The 25216-nt window shown below is 64.3% G+C and overlaps 1 protein-coding gene across 7 annotated transcripts; it reads right to left on the reverse strand.

Annotated features, from left to right (window-relative positions):
- Position 1: 1 nt before the first annotated feature.
- PIEZO1 (piezo type mechanosensitive ion channel component 1 (Er blood group)) lies at positions 2-24687 on the reverse strand. Of its 7 annotated transcripts, none has more exons than XM_077185201.1 (51): positions 24523-24687; positions 18679-18774; positions 17513-17635; positions 17178-17220; positions 16932-17088; positions 16032-16167; positions 14920-15133; positions 14564-14729; positions 14264-14356; positions 14112-14184; positions 13814-13905; positions 13441-13701; positions 13248-13359; positions 12988-13166; positions 12766-12914; positions 12416-12595; positions 12255-12343; positions 11567-11724; positions 11319-11495; positions 11103-11228; positions 10653-10853; positions 10366-10570; positions 10183-10287; positions 9457-9610; positions 8645-8888; positions 8062-8158; positions 7806-7974; positions 7642-7731; positions 7451-7530; positions 7176-7247; positions 6556-6653; positions 6378-6474; positions 6046-6120; positions 5781-5953; positions 5585-5706; positions 5364-5498; positions 5020-5278; positions 4754-4912; positions 4284-4554; positions 4057-4156; positions 3819-3966; positions 3516-3730; positions 3246-3404; positions 3021-3168; positions 2726-2914; positions 2546-2638; positions 2276-2448; positions 2077-2199; positions 1916-1995; positions 1482-1677; positions 2-757 (listed from the first exon to the last, which is right to left on the reverse strand). In XM_077185201.1, the coding sequence occupies exons 1-51, from the start codon at positions 24584-24586 to the stop codon at positions 508-510; spliced, it is 7368 nt and encodes a 2455-aa protein (XP_077041316.1). In that variant the 5' UTR covers positions 24587-24687; the 3' UTR covers positions 2-507. The 7 variants fall into 7 exon arrangements, with proteins under 7 accessions (XP_077041316.1, XP_077041317.1, XP_054496459.2 ...); XM_054640484.2 differs by having other exon boundaries at positions 3-757; positions 4754-4942; positions 6046-6117; XM_054640481.2 differs by having other exon boundaries at positions 3-757; positions 4754-4942.
- Between the last annotated feature and the right edge of the window lie 529 nt (positions 24688-25216).

A 25216-nucleotide genomic window follows, 5' to 3' on the forward strand; every position in this document is an offset into this window, starting at 1 on the left:
ATAAATAAAACATTTGAATTATTAAAAAAAAAAAAAAAAAAACAAACCCAAAGTCACAAGTGTCTAAAGTCCAACTGGGGCTGCCAGACCTCCTCAAACGTGGGGGGCCACAACCCAGGACCCCCATCCTGGAGCTGGGGTGGGGGGGGGCTATTGCTTGAGTTCAACCTGGTTCTGGAGCAGGGCTGGGGCCCGCAGGGAGGGGGCACGGGCTGGCTCTTGACCCCCCCATCCCCACCTGGCAGCCAGGGGTGCCCAGTGGGTGGGGTGGGGTGGGGGGGCCACCTCCTGTCCCCCCTCCCCGGGAAGGCACAACGTGGTCTGTGCACATCGGACGGCTTCAAAGCAATGTAAGAAAAACATCCAGAAAAAATCCTCCCTCCAGGGAGTGCCCAGAACCCCAGCTCCCAGTGCCTCCCGGGCCGGGACGCAGCCCCAGCCGGGGGGGCTGGTTAAGGCATTGGCGGTGATGTCCCTGCCAGGGGAGGGGGGTGCAGCCCCTTCCCCTTATTCCTTCTCCCGCGTCCACTTGATCATGGTCTCGGGCGAGCGGTAGAGGAAGATGAGCTTGGCGTAGAGCTCCTCCTCCAGCTCCAGCTCGCCCGTCTCCCGCACCAGGAAGATGTCCTGGCACAGCTTCAGGATGCGATCCACGTAGGGCAGCTCCTCGAACATGATGGAGTGCGAGACCTCGCTGAAGAAGCCCCGCACGAACTTGCCAATCACCAGCACGACGGACACATAGAGCCCCATGATCCTGCAAGAGGGGAGCACATCCTGAATCCCACCACAGCCATTCCCTCCGTGTTGCGGTCTGATGTCATAGCCTGGCTCAGGTATCCCAGTTCTTTCCCTGGGTGTGCCAATCACCTCTCCCTTCCCCTCCCTTGCCCCTGCTGAGTGCTGTCCGTCCATCTTGGCATTCCAGAAAGGGCTTCGTGTGATTGGCAGAGTCCAAAAGATGCCTCTCAGCCCTGGGGGGCATTGGGCCATCCAGCTGTCCTTTGTCCCTTTGTCCCTCCCCTCCTGTACCCGGTTGGTGGCTCCCTACCCCTTCCCTGCCCCTCTCCCCGGGGTTCAAAGGAACAGCAACCACGGGCTCGGGGAGTTCTGTTGGAGCTGGTGCTGCATTCAGAGGCCTGAGGGCCAGAATAAAGCTCTGGATCCAAACCCTCCATCAGAACCGACTCCTTTCCTTCACCATCACCTTAAAGCTTCTCCACAGAGGGAAACCTGAGCTCCTGCAAGCCTGGGCTTGTCCCAGGCACCCAGGTGCAGCATCCAGCCAGCCAAAGGTGTCTCTGAGGTGAATCCACCACACATCCAGCCAGCCAAAGGTGTCTCTGGGGTGAGTCCACCACAGCTGCTGCCTTTGGTCAAGCAGCAAGGGCCAGACGAGCCCAGGCACGTCCCATCTGGCTATACTGGTATTTAATTCCAATGCCTCCGGATCCCCCCTCACCCTGGCACCCTCCACCTACCCGTAGCCAGCCAGGAAGCCCAGGCTGGGGGGGCTGACTTTGTCGTTGAAGATGACCATGGGGAGGATGTTGCCAGCCTTGGGTGGGGCGTCCTTCTGCCTCAGCACCCACCACTCCACAAAGTGCTCACCAGGGCCAGAGCCCCTGCGCTCCTGTTTCAGCTGCAACTCCACGTCCAGGTAGTTCTCCTCGCCATCTGCAGAGGGTGACACCGTGAGGGCACGGCACAGTGGCTGCTGTGCTCTTGAGGACAGATTTTGGGTGGGAGCGACACAGCGGGGCTCGCGTCCTCGCTGTCCAAGGGGCTGGCACCATCAGGTGTGCTCCCAGTGCTGATGCCTTAGGGAGGGACACACTGGGACTCATGTCCTCCCTGTCTTCAGAGAGGTGGCACCCAGTGCTGGTTTTCTTGTGGGGGACATGTTGGGACCTACCTGGCAGCAGCTGCTCGATGGGTTCAGCTTCGAGGCCAGTGGATGCCCGGATGTATTTGGGGAAGAGGTTTTGCAATGCCCTGCAAGAAAGCGGAGTGATGGGGGGGTTACACCATCCCACTGAGCCCAGGGGTCCGGCCACCCCCTCAGGGGACACTCACACGGGCTCAGTCCTGGTGCCAGCCAGCAGCTGGGCCAGCTGCAGGCGCTCGGGCGTGCCGGGGTCCAGGTCTGTGCTGTGTTTGCCGTAGGCGTTCTCCACCGTGCCCCCCTTGCTCAGGTCCCTGCGGGCACGAGAGGCTCAGTGTGGGCAGGGGGGTGCAGGCAGGGCTGGCTCCTCCCTGGCCGTGCCCGAGGTACCTCTGGAAGATCCAGCTGAGGTGCAGGGTGATGTCAGAGGAGCCGTTCTGCAGCTCCAGCCGCATCTGCTCGCGGCTGGGGGGGCTGATGCCCCAGAGCGAGCCCGAGCTGCCCTCGATGCGGGCGGTCACGATGTCCTCCACGTCGTAGAGGCTGATGAACTGCATGGCCAACTGCCACCGAGGGGGACACAGCTCAGCCCCTGCCCTGGGGGCTCTGCCAGCCCCTGCCCCGGGCAGCCAGCAGGGATTTTTTGGGGTGGGGATTTACCAGCTCGCTCTCAAACTCTTTGGTGAGTTCCTCGTAGTCCTCGTAGCTGAAGGGCTGGATGTATTGCTGCTGAGAGCTCGTGCTGAACAGAGGCTGAGGAGGGGGACAGGGGGACATCAGCCAGGCAGGGCACCCTGGTGTCCCCTCTGGGCAGCCCAAGGGCCACCCCCACATCCTCACCTCGTACCCCCCCAGCTTGAGGGTGACGGTGACATCGATGGGGTGGTTGATGATGCCCACCACAGAGCGCACCAGGGACATGAAGAGCAGAGGGAACCAGATGATGCCCACGAGGAAGAGGATGATGAGGCCGCCCATGCCGTACTTCACCACCTTCTTCTTCTTCTGCCCCTTGGGCTGGGGGTATTTCTGGGGTGGGGGGAGACAGTGCACAGTGTAGGGTGGGCTCAGGGGGACCCCAACAAACGCCCAAGAGGGGTTTAGTGAAGGACCCTTCCTGGCATAGGGGCTGTACCTTCTCAGTCTCCCGGCTGCACTTGATGATGAAGATGTTGGCGTAGATGTCCTCCACACACATCCAGTCAGAGAGGGACAGCGTGGTGTCCGTCCACACCCAGTCCATGACGGCCCGCAGCTCCACCAGGAAGGGCACGAGGCGGAACCTGGGGGGCACACAGGGACAGGGCAGTGGTACGGCACCCTCGGCGTGCCCGGTGCTCCCTGTGGCCCCGTGCCCTACCCCTGGAAGAGGAAGAGGTTGAGGTGGTTGTATTTCTTGGTGAGGAAGTTGCCCAGGATGCGGGTGGGGTAGCCACAGCGGATCTGGTAGGCCGACAGTCCAAAGTAGATGCACTTCACAAAGTACCACAGCTGGGCCACCGTGTTGTGGCGGAACAACCTGTGGGAGGGACGTGTCACCACCCTTCAGCCACCAGCCTGGGCCACCGCGTGGGCTGGGGGACACCAAGGTGCCACACCGTGCTGTGGCGGGGAATCCTTTGGGACGTGCCTTTGGGTGACGTAGGGCAGGATGAAGAACATCCAGATGTGGATGCCGAAGACCAGGATGACCTGGAAGACGAGCTTGCCCAGCACGCTCTTGCGGAGGTAGAGCGCGCGGTCGATGACCATGGTGCTGAACTGGAAGAGCAGCATGAACAGGAAAGCCTCTGGCACTTGGTTTTCCAGCAGCGAGGAGGTGATATCGGCAGCCGCCGTGTATTTCTGGGGGGCAGGAGAGGTCAGGACCCAGCCCAGCCTCACCCCGTGGTGGAGGCAGGACAGTCAGGGCCCTGTGGGACTCCCTGCTCACCCCAAAGGCCCAGAAGCCGAAGACGATGATGATGAAGCCGACCACGTCAGCCAGGAACATGTAGGCGTAGACGTCGGTGGCTGCACGGCTCTGCGTGTCCATGATGTCCCGGCAGAACTCGCACACTGGCTGGTACACATCGTGTGCCCTGCAGGGACAGGGGACACAGGACACAGGGGACAGGTGACAGGGACTGCACCCCACAGCCCCCACCCCAACCAGCACCCCCACAACTCACATGGTGAGGAAGAAGCCCTTGACCCGCAAGCCAAACGCCTTCAGCTTCCTGTGAGCGTGGCTCTCTTCTGACACCTCCGCCTCTTCCTCCTCCTCACCCCCTTGAAGTGAGGCACAGCGTGGGTGACAGCCAGGGTCCTGCAGGGCCACATCCTGCCCGACCCCAGCACCCTGGGGGTGGCAGCTTTGCTCCTCAGCAGGACACGAGGGTTGGGAACTCGTGCTCACCTTCCACTTGAACCACCTCCATTGTCTTCCTCCCCTGCTTCCTCCTGAAGCGGAGCTGTGTGGCCTCATTCTCCTCTTCCTGCTCCACAGATTCGCCCTCTGGCTCCAGCTCCAGCCCCGTGGCTGCTCCCAGTGCTCCTGGCTGGGCTGGACTCTCCAGCCCTTCCTCAGCCACCGCCGATGGTGGGGACACGGCTTCCTCCGGCTTCTCCCCTTCCTCGCTCTGCTGCTTCTCATCCGTCATCTTCTCCTGGTCCCACAGCCCATAGGACTGCAGAGGGACACGGTCAGGGGTCCTGCTGGTCCCCAGCCCCACACACCTCACTCCCAGAATCATCCTGCAGCATCAACTCCCACCAGCACTGGTGGGAAACCACGGCAGAGCCACCCAGCACCTGCTGGGTTCTGCCTGGAGCCCCCAGGAGCAGCTCCAGCTCCCCCCAAATGCCCACCCACGGCCCAGGGCTCACCAGCAGCAGGGAGCGATGGAAGAAGAGGGCCAGGAGCTGCAGGAGGTCATACTTGATGTAGTGGATGGACTTCTCCAAGCCAATGATGCGTGGTGGGAAGAAGGGCTTGCCCTCATTGCGCAGCAGGGTGATGTAGCCGTTCCAGGGAAAGAAGCCAAACTGGAAAAGGTATTTCACCACCACCGTCATCTGTGGGGATGCTGGGGTCAGTGGGTGGCAGCAGAGGCCGGGTGGCATCGTCCCGTCACTGGCCACCCCCTGCCCACCTCGGTGAAGATGATGGCGGTCATCCAGAAGCGCTTGGTGGGCCGGGGGTTGGAAAGCATGGCCCAGAGGAAGATGAGGATGGGCAGGAAGAGGGAGATGACGGAGCCAGTGACCATGTTGTTGAGGACAATGGTGAAGTAACAGAGCAGCTCGGAGTGGCCGGTGCCGAAGCGGTACCCGGCCAGCAGCAGCTTCAGGAACCGGTTGTGGGATTGGTAGAACCGTTGTGACTCCTCCAGCTCGGCGACACACAACCTCCTGTAGGATGCAGGGCTGGGGTGAGCCCCCCGGCTGCCCCCCGTCCCCATCCTGCTGCCCCCATGTCCCCTGTCCCCACGTCCACCTGCTCCTGAGGAGCTCACTGGCAGTCCGCCTGCGCTGCTGGGGAACGGCCAGGAACTGCTGGGCATCAGCCACATCCTCCACGCTTATCCCCTGCTCCTGGCTGCCAGAAGAAGGGGCAGCTCTTAGGTACCTGCTGGGCATGACAGAGGGACGGGGGTGAGCCCCCTGCCCTGCCTGTGGCACTGCCAGGGGTCCCCTCGGGGGTATCTATGCACCTGCCTGGAAGCGCGGATGAGGGACACCGCAGCCAGGGAGCCGGGCGGGCTGGGCTCCTGCAGGAGCTCCTCTGGTGGCAGCTCGTACAACTCATTGGGGAACTCCTCCTCGTTGATCTGCTCTCCCTGGGGCAGGCAGGACGTCAGTGCCACCCCCGTGGGCTGCCACCCCCCGTGCCCCGGTGTCCCCCCGGGCTCACCTTGGCCAGCCGCTCTGCCATGACAAACCTCTCGAGGCACAGCACCTGGGACATGTCTGTGTGCTCCCGGGTCTGGGTGTCCAGCCACTGGGTCAGCCCGTCCACCAGGGCCTGGCACAGCAGCCACAGGAACCTCAGCGTGCTCAGTGCCCGCTGCAAGACGTTGCTGCGCTCTGCCAGGGCAAGGAGAGGGCTGGAGGGTCACCCGTGCCCACCCAGACCCCCCCAGCATCCCCCCGGCACTGCAGTCCTGCTGCCCACCTACCAGATCTTTCCACGTTCTCTTCCTCCCGGCCTTCAGCCGCCTGGGCAGCCTCCACCCCTCTCCTTGCACCGTCTCCTTGAGGGTCAGACCCCAAGGAAGGATGAACATCATTTCTGGGGCTCTCCCGTCCACCACCCCATCCCCTGTCCCCCCACATCCACCTTAACAACCAGGGTGGGCAGCAAAGCTGCACAGCCTGTGCCAAACCCCACTGTAGCCACCAGCGATCCCCCACACACACTGGGGGCGCCCTGCCAGGGCACACAGTGGGCACCAGGCAGGGCTGTGTCCCCTGCTGTCCCCCCAGCCCTATTTTGGGGTGTCACACACACCTGCAGTGCTCTCAGTGCTGGGTGGCTGTGGCTGCTCAGGCTGCTCCTGCTGCCGCAGCACCGTCCTGGTGTTGGTCACCCAGGCCTGGTAGGCGAGCTGGAGGGGGACAGGGGCCATCAGCAGCCTGGGGACGCTGCCAGCCCTCGGGCTGCTCTGCAGTCCCCCAGCCCTGCTCACCTGGAAGGCGCTCAGCCTCCCTGGCCGTGGCTCCTCCTGCACCTCCTCCTCCTCCTCACTGTCCGACTCGAAGAGGAAGTATTCCCCGGAATGCAGCACTGCCAGGGGGCACAGGGTGTCACAGCACGGCCAGGGCCATGGCAGGGGTGTCACACCCCACGCTGTCCCTGCTGCCATCTCCCAGGGCACCGCCTGGCACCGAGGACACCCATGGGGACATCAAATCCAACAACTCAACTGCCACGTCCCCAAAGCGGCATCAGCGTTCAGAGGTGACCGATGTCAGTGACCCCAAACCCAGCCTGGCACCCCCAGTCCAACATCCTGTTAGTGCTGGGGAGCAGAGAAGCTGTGGTTAGTGCTCTGAGGCCGAGCCTGGGGACAGGGGACACGCAGGGTGTCCCCTGGCCGAGCAGTGTCCCTGCAGGTGTCAGTGCAGTGTCCCTGCAGGTGTCAGTGCAGTGTCCCTGCAGGTGTTAGGTGTTAGTGCAGTGTCCCTGCAGGTGTTAGTGCAGTGTCTTTGCAGTGTCCCTGCAGGTGTCAGTGCAGGTGTCAGTGGTCCCAGCAGAGGCACCTCTCCAAGGGCTGAGCCCTGTTATGGCCCCGTGCCGGGGCTGTACCTGTAGCATGGTCTAACCATGGCCGCCACCACCGCTCCCTCTGCCGGGACGGGTCTGCCGGGCCACCGGGAGCTGTGGGATGGCAAAGGGGGCTGAGAGGGGGCTGAGAAGGGCCCTGCTCAGGGCACCCACCCTGCCTGGGGGGACTCAGCACGGGAGGGGTCACCACAATGCTCCACGGGGCTCCACCAGGATGGGCGTCAGCGAAGAGCCACGGTGCCACCCGTGTGTCCAGAGAGGGGTTGGGGACACGGGAGGGACCCCCCGGCTCTCACCTGCTCTGGCCCCTTCCTGCTCCGTGCTGGTGGCGCGCTCCTGGTGGTATTTCTGCTGCTTGGCTCGGATCCGCTCCATCCTGGAGGCAGAGGGTGCTGCAGAGCCTGCTCCCCCCCCAGGGGCACCCCTCACTCAGGGGTGTCCCAAGGTGCAGGGAGAGGGGTCCCAGTGCCCCCCAAAACCCACTCACTGCCGCTTCAGCTGGTCCAGCGACTTCTTCTCGGCTTGCCGGTGCGAGCGCAGGCTCTTCATGATGCTGGCCTTGAACAGTGCCACACCCCTGGGGGACAGGGACAGCGGAGGGTCAGGGGGGTCCCCAGCACCCATGGGGACCCTCCAGGACCCCAATCCCACCTGGAAGCCTGCAGGGCAGAGGCTCGGAGGTCCCACATGACGTGCAGGTAGTAGGAGCTGAGGAAGATGCGGCGCTGGAGCAGGAGGAAGAAGAAGCAGATGCTGTCCCACATGATGCCGGCCTCCTCGATGGGCAGCGTGCAGTCGTGGTCCTTGTGCATCGCCTTGGCTGGCAGGCAGAGGTGCAGGCAGGTCAGGCAGCAGCCCAAGCTTGCAGCCCCAAGCCCCCCAGATCACCCCCAGAGCAGCAACTCACGGTTGTAGTAGCCCTTGACGGTGCAGACGAGGCTGAAGAGCTGGATGACCCAGCAGAACCTGCTCTGCATTTGCTGCACGAAGACGCAGGACAGGAGCTGTGGGCAGAGAGGGCACACACGGCTCTGTCACCACCCCAGGGGACAGCCAGGGTTGTTGCCACATTTCTCCTCACAGAGAAAAGCAAGGCACAATTCTTCCCGAGGATTTCTGAGATTCACATTCTCTGAACCTCAGAGAAAGGGAAAACGCAATTCTTATCACTTGCTGTGCCTGTGTTGTGCCAAAGTAGAATGCAATATGAAGGTTATTTATCCAAAGTGATGGTGTTTTGTTTCCTTAGCCTATCAGGGCCAAGTGTGTGTGTGTGTGTGGTGACAGCCATGAGATTCTGGGCAGTGTGAGCAGGTGCGTGCAGAGTGAGTGCTTGGCAGATTCAGTTTAGATGAAATGTATCTAGCATAGTATAATAAAGTAATTAATTAGCCCTCTGATATCAATGGAGTCAGATGCATCATTGTCTCCCCTTTGATTTACAGCACAGGGTGACCCAAGGAGAGGCCCGTGGGTGGCTCACCACGCACCGAGAGCATGTTTTTGGAGATGATGACGGCGATGTTGTAGAGGATGAGGCAGTCCCAGAGCGCCAGGCGGGCGCGGGCCGGCTTGCGCAGCATGGCGGTGCCCGAGAGCAGCAGGTAGAAGCAGGCCAGCACGTAGCCCAGCCCAAAGAGGCTGATGCGGTTGGTCCCGGTGATGAAAACCACCACCAGGACCACCCAGAAGAGGTAGTGGAACACCACCACCTTCGCCATGTCCAGGTAGGACCTGTGGAGGGGGTGGTCAGAGCAGGGGCCTTGTCCCTTCCCAGCACAGTCCCAGTCCCCCCAGCCAGCCCTGTCATGGGGGACAAAGGCTTTTGTCCCAGTTTATGGCACAAAGCCTGTGAGGGTCCAGCACCATCACCAGGGGTGTCCTGGACCACCTCATCTCCTTCCAGAAGAGCCTCAGGGTGTCCCTGCTCCAGCCATCAGGGTGGTCATGTCCAAAGGGACCCTGGCCCAAAAGGGTTCCAATCCCATTCTAGAGGATCCCAGCCCAGCAGGTCCCACTGCCCGAAGGTCCCATCCCACCCACACCCAGGGGATCTGCTGTCCAAAGGTGGGATCTCATCTTGTCCCTACCCCAAAGGGTTCCATCCCAGGGGGGAAGCCCATCCTGTCCAAACCCCAGAATTTGGCATCCCAAGGTTGGAATTGCAAGGCTGGGATTCCATTGTGCGTCCACACCCCAAGGGGTCCCATCCCAGAGGAGCCCCCCCCCATTCACTGCCCACAGTGGGGATCCCATTCCCGCGGCCCAGCCCCGCTGGGGGTGCAGTGCTGGGGGCACCCACTTGCAGTAGATGAAGTTTGGGGTGGGGTTGTGGTGGTCCTGCTCGCGGTCCAGCCGGTCCGAGTTGTCGCCGGCCGCCCACAGCCAGGGCTCGGAGCGCTCGGCCTCGAAGACGCGCCACTGCTGGGCCGCGCACAGCAGCAGCAGGAAATCGTCTGGGGGAGCACAGCTCAGCCCGGGCCACAGCCCCCCCGAATGCTGATACCCCCCAAACCTTTCCCCCGGCGTGGGGCACCCCCATCCTGGGCAGGATGTTCAGTAGTTCCCTCCAGGCAGGTGCGGCTTTTCCCGGCCCCACCCCTTCTTTAACCAAGTGTGGGTCTCTCCAGACCCCTTCTTTTCCCAAAAAGGGGTGGGAAAACAATTAAGGACCCCAAAAAGGGTTGGGAAAACAATTAAGGTACCCCAAAAAAGGGTGGGGTTTGCCATGACTCCTTCTCCAATGGGGTGTGTGCGATTTAAGCTCTACCCCCAAAGGAGTGGGGTTCTTAAAGCTCCTCCACCCCTCCTGTCTGTCCTTCCCCCCTCTTGGACCCAAAGGATGGCTGGGGAGGTCCCAGAGGTTGGGACAGGGGCTGGAATAGGGTGACAGGGCACCCCATGGGCACAGAGGTGCCAGGGGCTGCAGCAGGGGGGCCAGGGGGCTGCCATGGGCTGCGTCACCCCATGAGCAGGGGACTGCCAGGGGCTGGAGTAGGGGGCACCCCATGGGCAGGGGGCTACTCACTGATGAGGTTGGTGGATTTGGGAGCCTGGAAGAAGTCGGGCAGGTAGAGCCACTTGACGAGGGCCGAGTTGAGGGGAATGGCATGGCTCCAGCGCCACGGATAGTCTGGGGGGGCAGGGGGCACCATCAGTGCCAGGGCCTCTCCTGCAGCCCCTTCCCACAGAAAGGCAAGGTGCCCCTTACCTATGCAGAGGGCGGGCGGCATGCCCAGGCACAGCAGGTACTGGTAGAGGAAGAAGATGACGAGGAAGAGGCAGTACTTGGGCCAGAGGCGGGCGATGGCCGCGCGCCGCCGCCGCGTCAGCATCACCACGAGCCAGCAGCCGTGCAGGATCACCAGGAAGTTCATCCTCTGCCCGATCACGTTCACCATCATCAGGAAGCAGATCTGGGGGTGCAGGGGGTGCAAGGCTCAGCACTGGGAATGCTGCCAGCGCTGGGACCCCAGTCCACACAAGGGGTGCTCCCACCTCCAAGCCAAACTTGTAGTAGAAGTAGTTGATGAAGTATTTGGCGCAGCTGACGAGGCTGAGGTCGAGGTGCTCGCGGGAGATGTCCTCAAACACGGTCTCGGTGACAGGGGCCACCAGCTGGTGCTGCTTGCGGTGGTACTGCTGGCGCCGGTACACCACGGCCTCAAACACCAGCAGCAGCAGCACCTGCAGGTGGTTCTGGGGGAACAGGGCACGCTCAGGACCACGGGGTGACACCAGCAATCCCCCCACGGGATGGTCCTCATAAGCAGCACCTCCCCAGGTTCTCAGAAGAGATGCTGAGGACCACAGGGTGACACCAGCAATCCCCCCACATGGTGGTCCCCATAAGCAGCATCTCCCCAGGTCCTCAGAAGAGATGCTCAGGACCACGGTGTGAAGCTAAGAACCCCCTCCAGGTGGTGCCCACAGTGTCCCCGTGCCCACCTTGACGTATCCCCAGTTGGGGAAGCCCTTGCGGATGCCGAACCAGTTGGCAGGGTCCACGGGGCCACGGTACAGCGTGGAGTTGCCCAGCTCCTCTGGGGTCAGGTTGGTGCCGTTGGGGAGGGGCTGCAGAGGGGAGCACCAGGGGATGGTCAGTGCCCCTCAGCCCCCCCTCCAGCCAGGGAGCCCCCCAAGAACCAGCCCTGCTGGGCACACCTGGGTGCAGTTGCTGAAGTACTCGTGGGGGTCCACGACCTCGAGCTGGTAGAGCATCTTGCAGACGATGATGATGCAGGTCCAGACGGTGGAGAGGCACGAGGCCATGTGGCGGAAGCGGCAGTAGGGCACGGCCAAGGTCCACAGCAGCACCAGCAAGAAGTTCATCACCGAGACCTGGGCCAGAGGCCGTGTCAGCACCTCAGGGGGCCCAGCTGAGCCCCCCAACCCCACGCCCCCAGGGGTACCTCCTCCAGGGCCACCCAGACAGCATAGACAGCCACCAACTTGACGACGTGGAGCTCCAGCAGGCGCCTCACGAAGACCTCACTCCGTGTCATCTTGTCCGAGAAGGTGCGGCCCAGCACCACCAGGCGCTCCAGCACCAGCCCCCATTTGTTGGATGCTGTGGGACGTGGACCCTCATGGACACCCCTGCAGCCTCGCTGGCTCTGAGGACACCCCAACCCCTCCCCTGTATCCTCCCCAATCCATTCCCACATCCCCCCACACCTGGAGAACAACCCAACCCATGCCTGCAACCTCCAGCCTCCTCCTAGCTCAGAGGGCATCCCCATCCATCCCTGCATCCCTCCAGACTTGGAGGAGACCCCAATGAATCCCTGCACTACGGTGGTCCCACCCTGGCTTTCAGGACACCCCAATCCACCCCCATGCCCTCCCGCCCATTCCTGGCTCAGAGAACATCCCAGTCCTTCCCCACACCCTCCCAGACTTGAAGGACACCCCAACCCATACCCCAAAAGGCTCTTCCAGGCTTGCCCCAGTCCATCTCCCTACCCTCCCACACTCGGACATCAACCCAAATCCACCTCCCTGCCCAGATATCAACCCAAATCCACCTCCCTGCCCTCCCAGGTCCCTCCTGGCTTGCAGGACACCCCTCCCAGCCTGTGCCCCATCCCTGCCCCGTACCCAGGGACGCTGTGTCAGAGTCTCGGGACTGGGCGGTCTCGGAAGCGGCTGCATCCCGCAGCAGGCGGCTCCCATGCAGCTCCTCAGACCTGTGGGGAGGGGGTCAGAGCAGGGACAGGGGGCTCGGGGTGCAGGGGGGGTCACCCAGCAATGGGTCCTACCTGGGGATGTGGTCAGAGGTCAGAGATGGGGGCCGGATGTGCTGCAGGTCAGTGATGCGCATGAAGGGCTCGTGGAAGTAGTGGAGCTGGAGGATGCAGGCCAGCAGGAAGAAACCCATCACAAGGATGCTGGAGAAGAGCTTGGAGACGCTGAACTGCTGCAGGCCCACGTCACTCAGCCTGGGTGGAGAGAGGAGGGTCAGCACGGGGTCTCATCCATCCCATGCCAACCAGGCACTGAGCCCCCCACACTGGGGATCAACCCCAACCTGCTCCGTGCCTCAGTTTCCCCAGCCCTTGGCCATGCCCTGGTGCCAGCAGGGACCCCACAGCAGGTAGGGGACACTCACTGGTCATCATTGAGCCCTGTAATGTTCCTCCAGTACATGGGGAAGTCCTCAAACTGGTAGGTGTAGGTGGCGATGAGCACCAGCATGGTGTAGGCCACCACCAGCCACCAGAAGCCCTTGAGCACCTTGCGCCACAGGCTGTAGTACACCTGCGGGGACAGGGACATCAGCAGGGCCACCCCGGCGATGGCATGGGTCCCCAGGGGTGCCCAGCCCCTCCACCTGGAACAGCATGAGGCAGAGGAGCAGGAGGAGCATGTAGACGATCTTGTAGAGGACGAGGCGGCCGGCGAAGGTCACCACGATGAACTTGACAGCGCAGACGCAGATCCAGAACTTGGCGAAGAAATCCCTCAGCACCTCCCCCAGCTTCTGCAGCACGTCCCGCATCTGGCTGGTTTCTGTGGGGCACGGAGGGGCTGCAGGGGCTGGGCAGGCACACAGGTCCCCCCCACAGGCACAGTGACACCAGGAGCCCTCACCTGTATCCGTGACAGACACCTCCAGGAGCGGCGTGGCCGGGGCCCTCCTCGTTAGCACCTTCTCGCTAACGAACCCCCGCAGCAGCATCCAGAAGGTGAGGGTGAACAGGAGCTGCGGGGACAGGCGGTGAGCGGGGACAGCGGGGCGCTGGCAGCGCAGGGCAGTGCCACAATGCCACAGTGCCACACTCACCTTGGCCCCCAGCGCCATGCAGGGGTACTGCGGGTGCACCAGCCCCAGCTGCTGCAGCTCCACGAAGCTGATGCGGGTGGGCAGCTCGGGGGCCACGTCCATGGCCCAGACGTACTGCAGGCTGCACAGGGCGATGGCGTAGAGCACCAGGAAGGGCGAGCACAGCATGGCAAAGTGCCGGCGGCTCCGCACCGTCCAGATCAGGCACGCCCACAGCAGCAGCACGAAGGTCAGCCAACTGTGGTACGTGATGCTCCACACCTGCGGGCAGGGAGGGTGAGGGCTGGGCCCACGAGGTGACCCCACCGTGGCTGTGTCCCCTGCCCATGGCTGTGTCCCCTGCCCAGGGCCATGTCCCCTCCCAGCTCTTTACCATCATGGCAATGAGGGCAGCCACGTAGCTCTGCTTCATGAGGAGGTGGCCCAAGGTGTGCAGGGGCAGCCACGCCGCCGGATGCCTCCTGCCTGGCATGGGGAGAGGGAGCGTGAGGGACCCGGGATCCAGGCAGGGTTTGGGGAAGGGGAGCACAAAGCACCCCCAGGATCCAGGAAGGGTTTGGGGAAGGGGAGCACAAAGCACCCCCAGGATCCAGGCAGGGTTTGGGGAAGGGGAGCACAAAGCAGCCCCAGGACCCAGGCAGGGTTTGGGGAGGGGCTGGGGTCAGGCTTACGTGTGTTCAAGACGTGCACGGTGCAGTTCTCGGTGCTGGCACTCGGTTTCCCGGTGTTGGGGCACAGCATGGGCTGAGGGTAGAGAGGGCTCAGAGCCCACCCTGGCACCCCCATCCCGCACCCATTCCCTGCACAGCCCCCCCAAACCCACCTTGGTGTCCTCAGCCACCTGGGGAGTGTCCTGGGGCCAGCTCTCCAGCTCCACCAGGTCCCTCGGGCGCGGCCGTGCCGGTGCCACAGTTCTCTGCAAGGGGCAGGAGCCAGCTCAGGGCACCACTGCCACCACTGGGGAGCAGGACATGCCCCAGCCCCCTGCCCAGGCACCCCACACCGTGGGCACCCACTGCCCCCCCCGCCTTGCAGCAGGGCCAGGGCAGTCACAGCCGGGCACATTGTCACCATTGTCACCGCTGTCACCACTGGGGTGTGGCTCAATCCTGCAGCCCCTCACCTTGATCTCCCGCCGGCGCAGCTTCACCAGGGTGGCCAAGGTGTAGTAGAGCAGGAGCAGGATGCCAGGGTTGGCGTAGACAGGCCAGGGGTGGCTGTTGTTGAGGTCCAGGATGTTGGGCTGCGAGCAGTTGTGGTACAGGATGATGTCCTTGAAGCCAAACACCCTGCGGGGACAGACGAGCTGGCATCAACCCCCAGCCAGGAGCAGGAGCCAGGCTGCCATCCCTGTGCTGGCACCAGGAGCCAGGCTGCCATCCCCGTGCTGGCACCAGAGGGATGCTCTGGGTGCCTTCCCCAGGGTGGGATGGGGCAGCTCACCCAGCACAGCTCCCTCCCCTCCCTCCTGGGACTCACCGTGCCCAGATGGTGGGGGGTGGGAACACCCCCTGCACGAAGGGGGTCTGGTAGGCATAGAGGCACAGCAGGTGGCAGGCGCTGTAGATGCCAACGAGGACGCAGAGGACGTTGAAGGCCTGGTGGCTGGAGGGGAGGTGACAGGCCCACCACGTGCACAGCCCCATGAAGAGCAGGAAGTAGACGCTGGAGGAGGCGGAGGGCAGGGTGATCCCTGGGGAGCAGCGCCCCACGGGCGGTCAGTGCACAGCCCAGCAGCCCCTGCACCGAGCAGCATCCCACTGAACCCCCCATCCCACTGAGAGCACCCCACTGGACCCAGCATTCCTCCTCAGAGCAAGCATCCCTTCCCCTTGGACAGTTTTCCACCTTGAACCAAGCATCTCCTTCCTCTTGGTCCAAGCTTTTCCCCTTTGGACTCTAAATCCATCCTCAGACCATGCATCACTCCTGCCTGGAATGAGCATGCTCCCTCCCTGCACTGAGCATCCCCTCCCTCCCCAGATCAAGCATTTGACCCTCAGAGCGAGCAGCTCTCCCCTGGGCTGAGATTTCTCCCTGGGATTGAACATTCTCTCCCCTTATACCAAGCTCCCTTCTCCTTGCACTGTTTTCCCCTCTGGACCAAGCATCCCTCCCTGCCTGCACTGAGCTTGGATGGAAAACCCTCCCCTGATGCACCAAGCATGCTTTCCCTTGGACTGAGCATCACAACCACCCTGGACGAGCATCTCCACTTGGCACCAAGCACCCTCCCCAGCAGCTCACCCACCGTGTGCCCCCAGGCTGTGCCCACCTGGCGATGCCATGGCACAGAGAAACAACCAGCATTTCTTACAGAGGCTTGTGGGAATTTTTAGGGAGTTGTAAAGATGTGATAACTTGTTAAGTACAAACAATCTGCAAGTAGTGTTTTTCTACTTTTCCTTTCTGTTCTTCTCAAGAACAGCGTGTGAGAAGGATGTTTTTGTTAATTAACCAACCAAACAGAACCCATCGTATCGCTCTATAAAAACCACGTGGTTCTCTGAAATAAAGCCTGCTTTACTCTTCCTACAGCACTGCCTCCCGCCTGTCCCCATGTCATTGTCACGAGGGTGACACACACGCACCTGCCAGGGCCAGCAGGAGGAAGGCCAGGCCCTTGCCAGCCTCCCAGAGCAGGGAATGAGCCTTGTCCCGCAGGCGGCTCCGCAGCCGCGTGTCCCTCTGTGCCCGCCGCTGCCACCCCACGTCCTTCTCGTCCCTCTGCCGGGGACAACAGCGTGCTCTGAGCTCCGTGCCTCTGAGCTCCGTGCCTCTGAGCTCCGTGCCTCAGTTTCCCCTGTCTGCGGAGGGCTCAGTGCCCGGCACCTGGCCGCGCTGCTCTGGCAGCCGCCGGGAGAGCTTTGCCTCCTCGGGGCCGCTGTTTGCCTTGGCTCCGGGAGCTCCCAGCACTGAGCTTTTTTCCAGGCTCCCTCCCGGGCTCACGGCAAAGGCATCCGTGCCTGCAGTGCTCGGGTTACAGCCGGGGCTGCTGCGGAGCCACCGGGGCTGTGTCTGCCCAGGTGCCACAAGCACGGTGTCCCCAGGAGCTGCTGGCACTGCCAGGTGGGGCTGGCACGGCACAGCATGGCACGGCATGGCACAGCACCCAGCCCTGCACCAGCGAGTTCCAGCTGGGGCCTGCACCCCATAACTGCCCATCCCACAGCTGCCACCCCCACAACTGCCCACCCCCACAACTGCCCACCCCATTAACTGCACACCTCACAGTCCCAGCTGTTTGCCACAATCCCTGTGGCAATGCCAGAGCAAACACAGACACTCCTCCATGGCTGAGTCACCCTAAGCTGTGTGACAATGACTCCAATCTGGCCAAAACTGCCCCAAACTGGGTTCCCAAGCACTGGGGATGTCCCCGTGCCAAGCCCCAGTCTGTGCCCAGGGAAGGGACAGGGACCAGCCACAGACAGGGACCCGGTGGGATGTGGATGGTGGGATGTCCCCATGGCAGTGGGGGTGGCTCTCACCCACTCAGAGGACTCCAGGGACCCGGGATTCCCTCTGGAGGTGGCAGGGGCAGGGCTGAGGCGGCGGCACAGGCACAGGGACAGGGACGAGACCAGCAGGATGCCAACGTCGGGTGCCACCAGCCGCACCGAGTTGGGAATGTCACTCAAGTCCAGCCTGGGGGGACAGCAGGGCAGGGGAGGGCTCAGGGGTGACCCCCCCCGGCCCCTGCCAGCCCCCAGCCCCACAGGTGAGGGTGCCCTTACCTGGTGACCCCAATGTGCCGAGCAAAGACCTCCCAGGAGCTGCCTGTGGGGAGGAGGGGGGCACTGAGAGGGGCAGACCCTGCAGGGCAGGCACTGAGCACCCCCCAGCACGGGGAGAGCACCCCCATCCATGGCAGGATGGGCTGTGTGCCCAGGGCAGTGGCACCCAGCATGGCACAAGGTGCCCCCAGAGGTGGCACGGGGCTGGGACCCTGCAGAGCCTCAGCAGCCCCCAGGATGGGTTCCATGGCACCAGCTTGAGGGTGCAGCCCCAGGGCAGCACAGGGAGCAGGGCTGTGGGTGGGTGGAGGTGGGTGTGGGCACCCCCTACTCACAGCTGGGCCCCAGCAGCTGGTCCAGGGCAGGCAGTGTGTACAGGCATATCTGGAAAACCAGGTGGGCAAGGAGGAAGAGGATGCTGATCCCCAGCAGAGCTTTGAGGATGCGGCTGCTGTGACCTGTGACACAGGCAAAGCTGTCACCCACCAGCCAAGGACATCAGGAACCCCAGCAGGGCCCTCAGGGAGAGCTGGGAAGGGAGCCCAGAGAGCCCAGGGCTCTGCCCCAGGGTCAGGATCCCACCAGGGCTCTGCCCTCACCCAGCACAGCCCGAGGGCACCCCAAGAGCCAAAGCCCAGGACCACCCCCCATGGCCCTGCTGGCCTGGGACCACCCTGAGGGGCAGTCAGCATCCCCATCCCTGCTGGAATATCCCAGGGAAGAGCTCCAGGGTCCCCATCCCTGCTGGAACATCCCATGGAAAAGCTCCAGGGTCCCCATTCCTGCTGGAACACCCTGTGGGAGGGCTCCAGGGTCCCTATCTCTGCTGGAAGTTCCCATGTGAGAGTTCCAGGGTCCCCATTCCTTCTGGAACACCCCATGGGGGGGCTCCAGGGGTTCCCCCCCCCTCCAAACCCCCTCAGCCCTTCCACCACCTGGCTCTCCCCCCATTCCAGCCGGTTCCCTGGGCCCTGTGCCCATTTTCCTGGCCAGGGGTGGGGTGGGCAGCGAGCCCACCACAGCTGTGAGCTTTCCCTCCTCTTGTTTTTTCCTGTAAATCCAGGCAAAGGCTCTGGGCAGTGCCGGGATGCGGGGCCGTGGAGCCCATGAAATATTCAGAGGGCAAAGCTTTTATCTGTGGCTGTGCCAGGCGCTGGGGGTGGGCTCAAAGCTGGGCACAGGGGGGCCAGGGGCACCTGCCCCATAGGGTGGGGGTGACCCCTGAGGCCACCACACACCCCAGTGCCCTGGGCAGGGTGGAGGGGCTGCTCGTGGTGCGCCTCACTGCCCAGCCCTGAGGTTTTGGGTTAAAAAGGCTCCAAACCAGCCCTTGTGGAGCAGCAGGGCTATTAATAGCCCCCCTGGGCTATAATTAACAGAGAGAGGCTCCACAGGAGCCACGCTGCCCGGCCGGGGTGAAACCACAGCCAAGGTGCCCGTGGGAGGGGGTGGCAGCTCCCCTGTGCCCTGTGCCCACCCCCTGTCCCCCGTGCCCCCTTACCTGTGGAGAAGCGTGAGGAGGGCCCCGGGAACCAGGGCAGGAGCAGCAGGAAGAGCAGGTACACCAGGGACAGCACATTGTAGCGGAACAGGCAGGCTGGGGACAGAGGGACAGGGTTAGGGACAGGGATGGGGCACAGGGAGGGCTCACAGCTGCACCCCCCCACCTTGGGGATCCCCAAAAGAGAGGCACCCCAAAATGCCAGGTGGTGCTGGGCTCAGGTAAGACAAGGGGGTCAAGCCCCAAAACAGTGCCATCAGAAAGAGGGACACAGGCAGGACCTCAGGCTGTGCCACTCCTGGGGACCCACGCGGGTGACAAGGACCAGAGGGGACACCAGAGGTCCCATACACATGGGGTGACAGGGGAAGAAGAGCCATGAGAAAAATCTGCAGCATTTCCAATCATTCCCACCAAAGCAGGCTGAGCAGTGCAGGGACCCCAGGCCAGGCTGGGACCTCAGCCGTGACCCCTGCAGGGCTGGCACAGCACCTGTCCCCAGCCCTGCTCTGGGTGTGCCACCAGCCCAGCACCTTCCCCCTCACTTATTTTTAGCCCTAAATTACAGCTTGTTTGCAGGCACAAACTGCCGGAGGAGCCAGCGCCCTGTGGGGACAGCAATGGGGACAGACACGGGGACAGGGACGTGGGAAGGCACCTGCCACCCCGGCTGGGGACTCAGCGTTCCTGTCACCCCTGCGACAGTGACAGACACCAGCAAATGCACAGGCAGGGGCTGGGAGCACCCAGGGCAGCCCTGAGGCCACGGGGATGGGCAGCACCAGTGGGACAGCCCAGGATCGGTGCCTGGGGACAGGGCACTGGCCTGGGACACCCCGGGACAGCCCAGGATCGGTGCCCAGCTGGGGACAAGGCAGTGAGCTTTGTCACCCTGCTGTCCAGGAGCTGTCCCCATCCCCTCTGCTGTAGACCAGGGGGACACATCCCACCAGCATGGGGGGGTCCCTTTGGGACAGCCCAGGGAGGGGACAGCCCCAGGGAATTGCTGTTGGTGACCCGGGGCAGGAGCTGCTCCCCTTGGCAGAAGGGGGTGACACAGGGGGGGTGACACAGGGGGGTGACACAGGGGGGGGTGACACAGGGGGGGGTGACACAGGGGGGGGTGACACAGGGGGGGGTGACACAGGGGGGGGTGACACAGGGGGGGGTGACACAGGGGGGGGTGACACAGGGGGGGCTCAACTCTGCCCCCGTGGCACTGGGGGGGGTGAGGGGAGCCCGGCCGGGTGCCAGGGACGTGCTCAGCACCGCAGCCCGGCACGGCCCTTCCTGTGTTTACGAGGTTTCAATGGGACAACACATCCTGGGGATGGGGACACGGCACGGCCCCGGGGACAGCAGGGCACAGAGGGAGCACCCCGGGACACGTCCCACAACCAGCTCCGGTGTCCCGGTGTCCCCAAGGCTGCGAGGCACAGCCTGGGCTGGGGGGCAGCGGGACCGTCACCAGCGGCCACCTCCCCGCGGTGACCCCGGGCCGGGACGCGTCACCTCCCGCAGCCGCTGCCGAGGGCTCCTGGCTGTTCCTGGCTGTTTCGGCACAGGATGATCTCATGGAGCAAATATTCCAGCCGAGAGGAGCCTTCCCGGCACGGGGGCGAGACGCTGCTGCTGCCACGGCTGCCGTGGGAGCCGGGCAGGGCCCCCCTGTCCCCTGTGCCACCCACCCCCGTGCCCACCCCGGGGTCACCCAGCCCCGCCTGAGCCCCCGGCCCTGCCACGGCCACCTCCCGGTGCTGGTGGCACCGAGGGCACGGCTGGCAGCTCCACTGAGAGCACGGACCGTGCTGGGCACTGGGGGGTACCCGCCTGCCGACCCCAACATTTGGTGCCACCAGCACCCCCAGGAGCCTCTGCTTGGTGGCTCCCCCTGCACCCCTCGGGCATCACCGGGAGCGCTCGATGGCTTCCAGCGGGATGGAAAAGGAGGGCAGGGAGGTGGTGACAGGTGACAGCCGGGTTTGGGGGCACCCTCGGGTCCGGGGGCACCCCCGGAGCCCGGCCGGGCACCCCCCGCTCCCCCGGCTGCAGCGGGCGTGCCGTGCCCGGTGCGTGGGTGCTCGGAGGGAACCGGTTCCCCACAGTGCTGACAGCGGGGAAAGTGCAGGCTCAGGGAGGAAAAACCAGTTTGGCGTGTGGGGAGAGCAAAGCCGAGCAAAGCCACCCTCCAGCAGCCGGCTGGGGGCGGGTGCAGCACCGTGGCACCCACAGCCCCCTCCCCGGGCACTGCCCTCACCCACCACACCCCGGCTGTGTCCGGGCACTCACCTCGTCCCCTAAGCCAGGTATCCCGGACTGGCACCCCAATTCCTGCCTGCCTGCCCAGCCCTGTGACCCCGGAGCAGCTCCCCGGCACCGGCAGCACGTGAAATATTAACGACATTAATGAGCCGGGAGGAGGGTAAATTACAGCGCTGGGGAGCTGGGCGGGATGTGCCGGGGCTCCTCCACGCCAGCCTTAATTGAATCTCCCCGTGGGAGGGGATTGGGGTCACTGGGCACCCCCGGCAAAGTGGGGGCAGCCAGGAGGAGTGGGCACCAAGGCCTTTCCCAAGGCACTGGGCTGGCAAGAGATTTGGGGTCTGGCACAGCCCCCTCCCTGCACAGCAGGCACCATCCCACACCCAGGCAGCTTCCAGCATGGATCCATTCCCAGCTGAATGGGGAAAGGGGGTTCCCAGGCCCCCCAGAGCTGGGGGAGCCCCGCACAGCAGCCCTGCAGCATCACCATGCATCCACTCGGCACCTGCGGCCGCTCAGGGTTAATTAGCAGAGCTCTTTAATTCCTGCCCTGCTCCCTCACACGGCCCCGTTACCTGCTGCTGGGGCCAGGCAGCCCTGCCAAGCTGCCTCCCAGATCAGCAGCCCCAGCTGGGGACCCCAAGGACCCTGGCAGGGTCCCCAAGGTGTCACTTTGCTCCCAGGGCTCGACTCTGCACCCGCTGGCTGCAAACCAGAGGGTGGGTGAGGAACCCAGAGGCCTCATCCCAAAATCCCATCAGCGTGGCTCTCCCCGTCCCAAAATCCCGTCACTGGGACTCTCCCCGTCCCAAAATCCCGTCACTGGGACTCTCCCCATCCCAAAATCCCGTCACTGGGACTCTCCCCGTCCCAAAATCCCAGCAGCCCCAAAGCCACAAGCCCTTGGGCAAGCAGAGCCGCCCAGCAGCACATTCCCAGCCCCTCTTTCCAGGAAAGAGCAGCCCCACCGGCTCACCCTCCATATCCTGTTTTTGTGGAAAGTTCATCCCGCCAGCTCCCGACCCCGCTCCCGGGAATGCCGCAGGAGATGCCCCAGGAGGGCTCTGGGCCGGGTGCCAGCGGTGCCCCAGCCTGGCAAAGCCCAGCTGGGAGCCAGGAGCTCGTGCCAGGGAGCTCAGGGGACCAGTGTCACACAGTGGCACCCGCCAGGAGGGCACAGCCCGTGCCACAGGGCTCCCGGAGCTGCAGGCTCAGCGCTGGGACATGTGAGGACACACATTCCCAGGGCCACCAACGCTCCCATCATCACCGTGGCTGCCACATGGCAGTGCCAGGGGTGCCAAACCCTGCTGTCATTACCCAAAGGGGACCCACTGCACGCCTGGGGAGCCCCTCACAGTGTCCCCCACCTCAGTGGGGCTGTGGGGGCTCCGTCCTGGGCACCTGGGCCCTGCACCTCCATCCCATCCTATCCTCTCATGCCATCCCCTCCCCCTGCCCGGGAGGAAGCAGCAGTTATTGCTCTTGGAGACAGCTCTGAGAGCGGCTCTGCCTTTTTTTTTTTATTTTTTTTAAATAGGTTTTTTTTCCTTCTCTATTCTATTTCCCTGGGTTTTATAAAAAGCACCTGACCGCAGGAGGCAGCTGCTGCAGCCCACGCTGCCACCCAGCTGGGCTCCAGCCCCAGGGACCCCCCAGCACCCTGAGCGGGCAGGGGGGGCTGTGTCCCCACACCTGGGGGTTCGGGGGGACCCCAGCCCCACGGGGAGGGGGTGCCACCCTCACCCATCACCTCTGCCCACGGAGCCAGGGATCAGCGTGGCCAGGACTGGCACTGGGGGTGCCCGGTCCCCCCTTTGGGGGGATGTGCTGTGCCCCCCACAGCAGCCCAGAATCCCAGCAGGCAGGACGGAGCCGAGGTGGGGACACGGCCGGGACCCCCCAAGGGCTGTGCCAGCCGGGGGGGCTGCCCCGAGCCACGGGACCCGAGCCCTGCGGCTCCACTGGCCCCGAGCTGGCCGGGAGCCCCGAGCAAACATCCTGCGGACGTTCGGGGAGAGCCAAGCTGCCCGGGAAGGAAGGGCCGTGCTGCGGGGCAAACCCTCCCAGCCAGGTGCGGCGGGACGAGCCACACCCCCCGTGCCTCAGTTTCCCCCGGCTGCTCCTGCGAGCCCCCCGGGCGCTGCTGAGTCACCCCCCCTCGGCAATCAGCTGGAGCAGGACGGAGTCCCCGCCCAAGCGGGGCCCCAAATTTAAACAAGCCACCTACAAGCTCCGCGGGGATGGGGGGCACGGCAAGGCCACCAGTGTCCCCAGCTGTGGGGGACCCGCGGTCCCCAGCACATCCCGTGCTGGAGCAGGGGGCAGGGGCAGCAAGCCGGCAGGATCTGGGGGTAAATCAGCGTTATTTGGAGCAGGAGGGCCCCGCGGGAGGCTGGCCCGGAGGCCACGTGTCGCCCCGGGCACCCATGGGATGCACCCGGCAGCTCCCGCGCCCCGGCCCGGGCAGCGCAGCCCCCTCGGGCAGCCCGGGCTGGGCTGGGTTATAATTAACCTCCTGACATCCTGCGCGATGCTCTGAGTCACTGCCCCAGCAAACCAAAGGAAAAGCAGCTTTTTCAAGAGTCACCGACTTCCTCCGCCAGCGAGGCTGCGCCCGCTGCCAGCACCCCGAAACCCAACCCCGCTCCCCAAAACGCGGCTGGGAACGGGGCTGGCTCGGCTGGACGTGCCTCCCTTGGCCGGGAGCGTGTCCCTCTCTCTCCAGGTGACAGCGTCCCAAAAGTCCTTCTAGGGCCCCCCAAAAGCCACTCCAGAGCTCCCCGGCCCCCCAGCACGGCCGGTGCGAGCCCGGTGTCGGTGGCAAACAGCCCCGGCACAAGGAGCCCCTTGGACAATCCTCGCTATAAGGAGGTTTTTCCTTTGCGTCTACGCAAACGCAGCGTTCCCGAAGAGGCTCCGGAGCAGGCGGGCTTCAAAGAGCCGATTCTTGTCCTGCGCGTCCCGGGACACGGGGATTTTCCAGGCCGGTGGCCAGCCGGTTGCCTCGGTGGGTGGCACAGCTGCCATCAAAGGCCGACAGTGCTGGGAACGGGCTGGTGGCAGCCCGGGGACCGCAGAGCCACGGGGGCCGGGGTGGGCACCGGATCCACCCGGGCATGGGGACAGGATGGGCGCTGCCACCCCCGGGCATCGCCCACCGCGGCCGGAGCGAGCTCCTCGCCCCCAGCAGCACAGCGGCCGTGGCGACACGGCCGTGACCCGGCGGGGCCACCTGCACCCCGGACAGCTGTCGGGGGACGGGGGGGACACGCACACCCCGTCCCGCCCGGAGAAAGCGGCAGCGCTCCCCGCCGGTGCGCTCGGTCACGGCTGGAGCCGCGGGGTCTCGGGGGTCCGCCCGTCCCGGCACCGACCCCCGGCACCACCGGCGGCTCCGGGATCCCGGCCCCGGTTCCTGCGCGCAGGGACCCGCTCGCCCCCGGCTTCCCGGCGCTTCCCGCCCCACGTGCCGGGACAGCCCCGCGCCCGCAGCCGCCGGCGAGCGGCGACAGCCCCCGAGCCACCCTCCCCAGGGGCGGGGGTCGCAGCCGGTCGGCTCCGGGGGATCCCCGCACTCACCGGCCAGCAGGGCGAGCGGCAGCAGCAGCCAGTAGAGCCCCTCGCAGAGCCCCCGCCGCTTCATCCCGCCCGGCCGCCGCGGCGGGGGGGCCCGGCCCGAGCCGCTCCGAGCCGTTCCGCCCCGCCGGGGCTGGGCAGGCCCCGGTGCCGATGCCGCTGCCCGGTCCCGCGGCGCTCCGAGGCGCTGCCCCCGCCCCGCGCCCGCCGCTTTATAAAGCGGCACCGCCCGCCCCCCACCCGCGGGGCCGGCGCGGCCCCAGCGCCGCCCGCCGGCACCGCGCCCGCCGCTCCCGCCGCTGACACGAGTTGTCCGGGCTCAGCACGGGCCCCGCAGCCCCCCGGGTTCCGCTTTTTGCGGTCGGGGAAAAAAAAAAATCGACTAAAAAAAGGAAAAAAAAAAAAAAAAAAGGAAAGTAAGATAAGCAGATGTGCTTCGTGTTTGTTTTGTCCGAAAATGAAATGAAGAAGTGAAGAAGTCAGAACTTGTTTTTGTTGAATGTTTGTTGTTGATACCAGGGCTCAGAGCTGCTGCATGGAGCAGGGAGCTTGCGAGGGGTTGATGTGCAGCCGTGGAGCTGGGTCCATGATCCCTGGCACTGGGGAATGATCCCCTGTTCCTGGAGCTGGATCCATGATCCCTGGCACTGGGGAATCATCCCTAGTTCCTGGAGCTGGGTCCATGATCCCTGGCACT

Source organism: Agelaius phoeniceus, chromosome 12, assembly GCF_051311805.1.
Source record: "Agelaius phoeniceus isolate bAgePho1 chromosome 12, bAgePho1.hap1, whole genome shotgun sequence".
Taxonomy (NCBI): domain Eukaryota; kingdom Metazoa; phylum Chordata; class Aves; order Passeriformes; family Icteridae; genus Agelaius; species Agelaius phoeniceus.

What these genes read in the sequence shown, in the direction of transcription:
- PIEZO1 (XM_054640481.2), bottom strand. Translation starts at nt 24,586, where the DNA reads ATGAAGCGGCGGGGGCTCTGCGAGGGGCTCTACTGGCTGCTGCTGCCG. An exon ending in CCAGCTGCTGGGGCCCAGCT is followed by an intron (nt 17,221 to 17,512) that starts GTGAGTAGGGGG and finishes TCCTCCCCACAG; the next exon opens with GCAGCTCCTGGGAGGTCTTT. An exon ending in ATGGTTAGACCATGCTACAG is followed by an intron (nt 6,654 to 7,175) that starts GTACAGCCCCGG and finishes GCCCCCTGGCAG; the next exon opens with TGCTGCATTCCGGGGAATAC.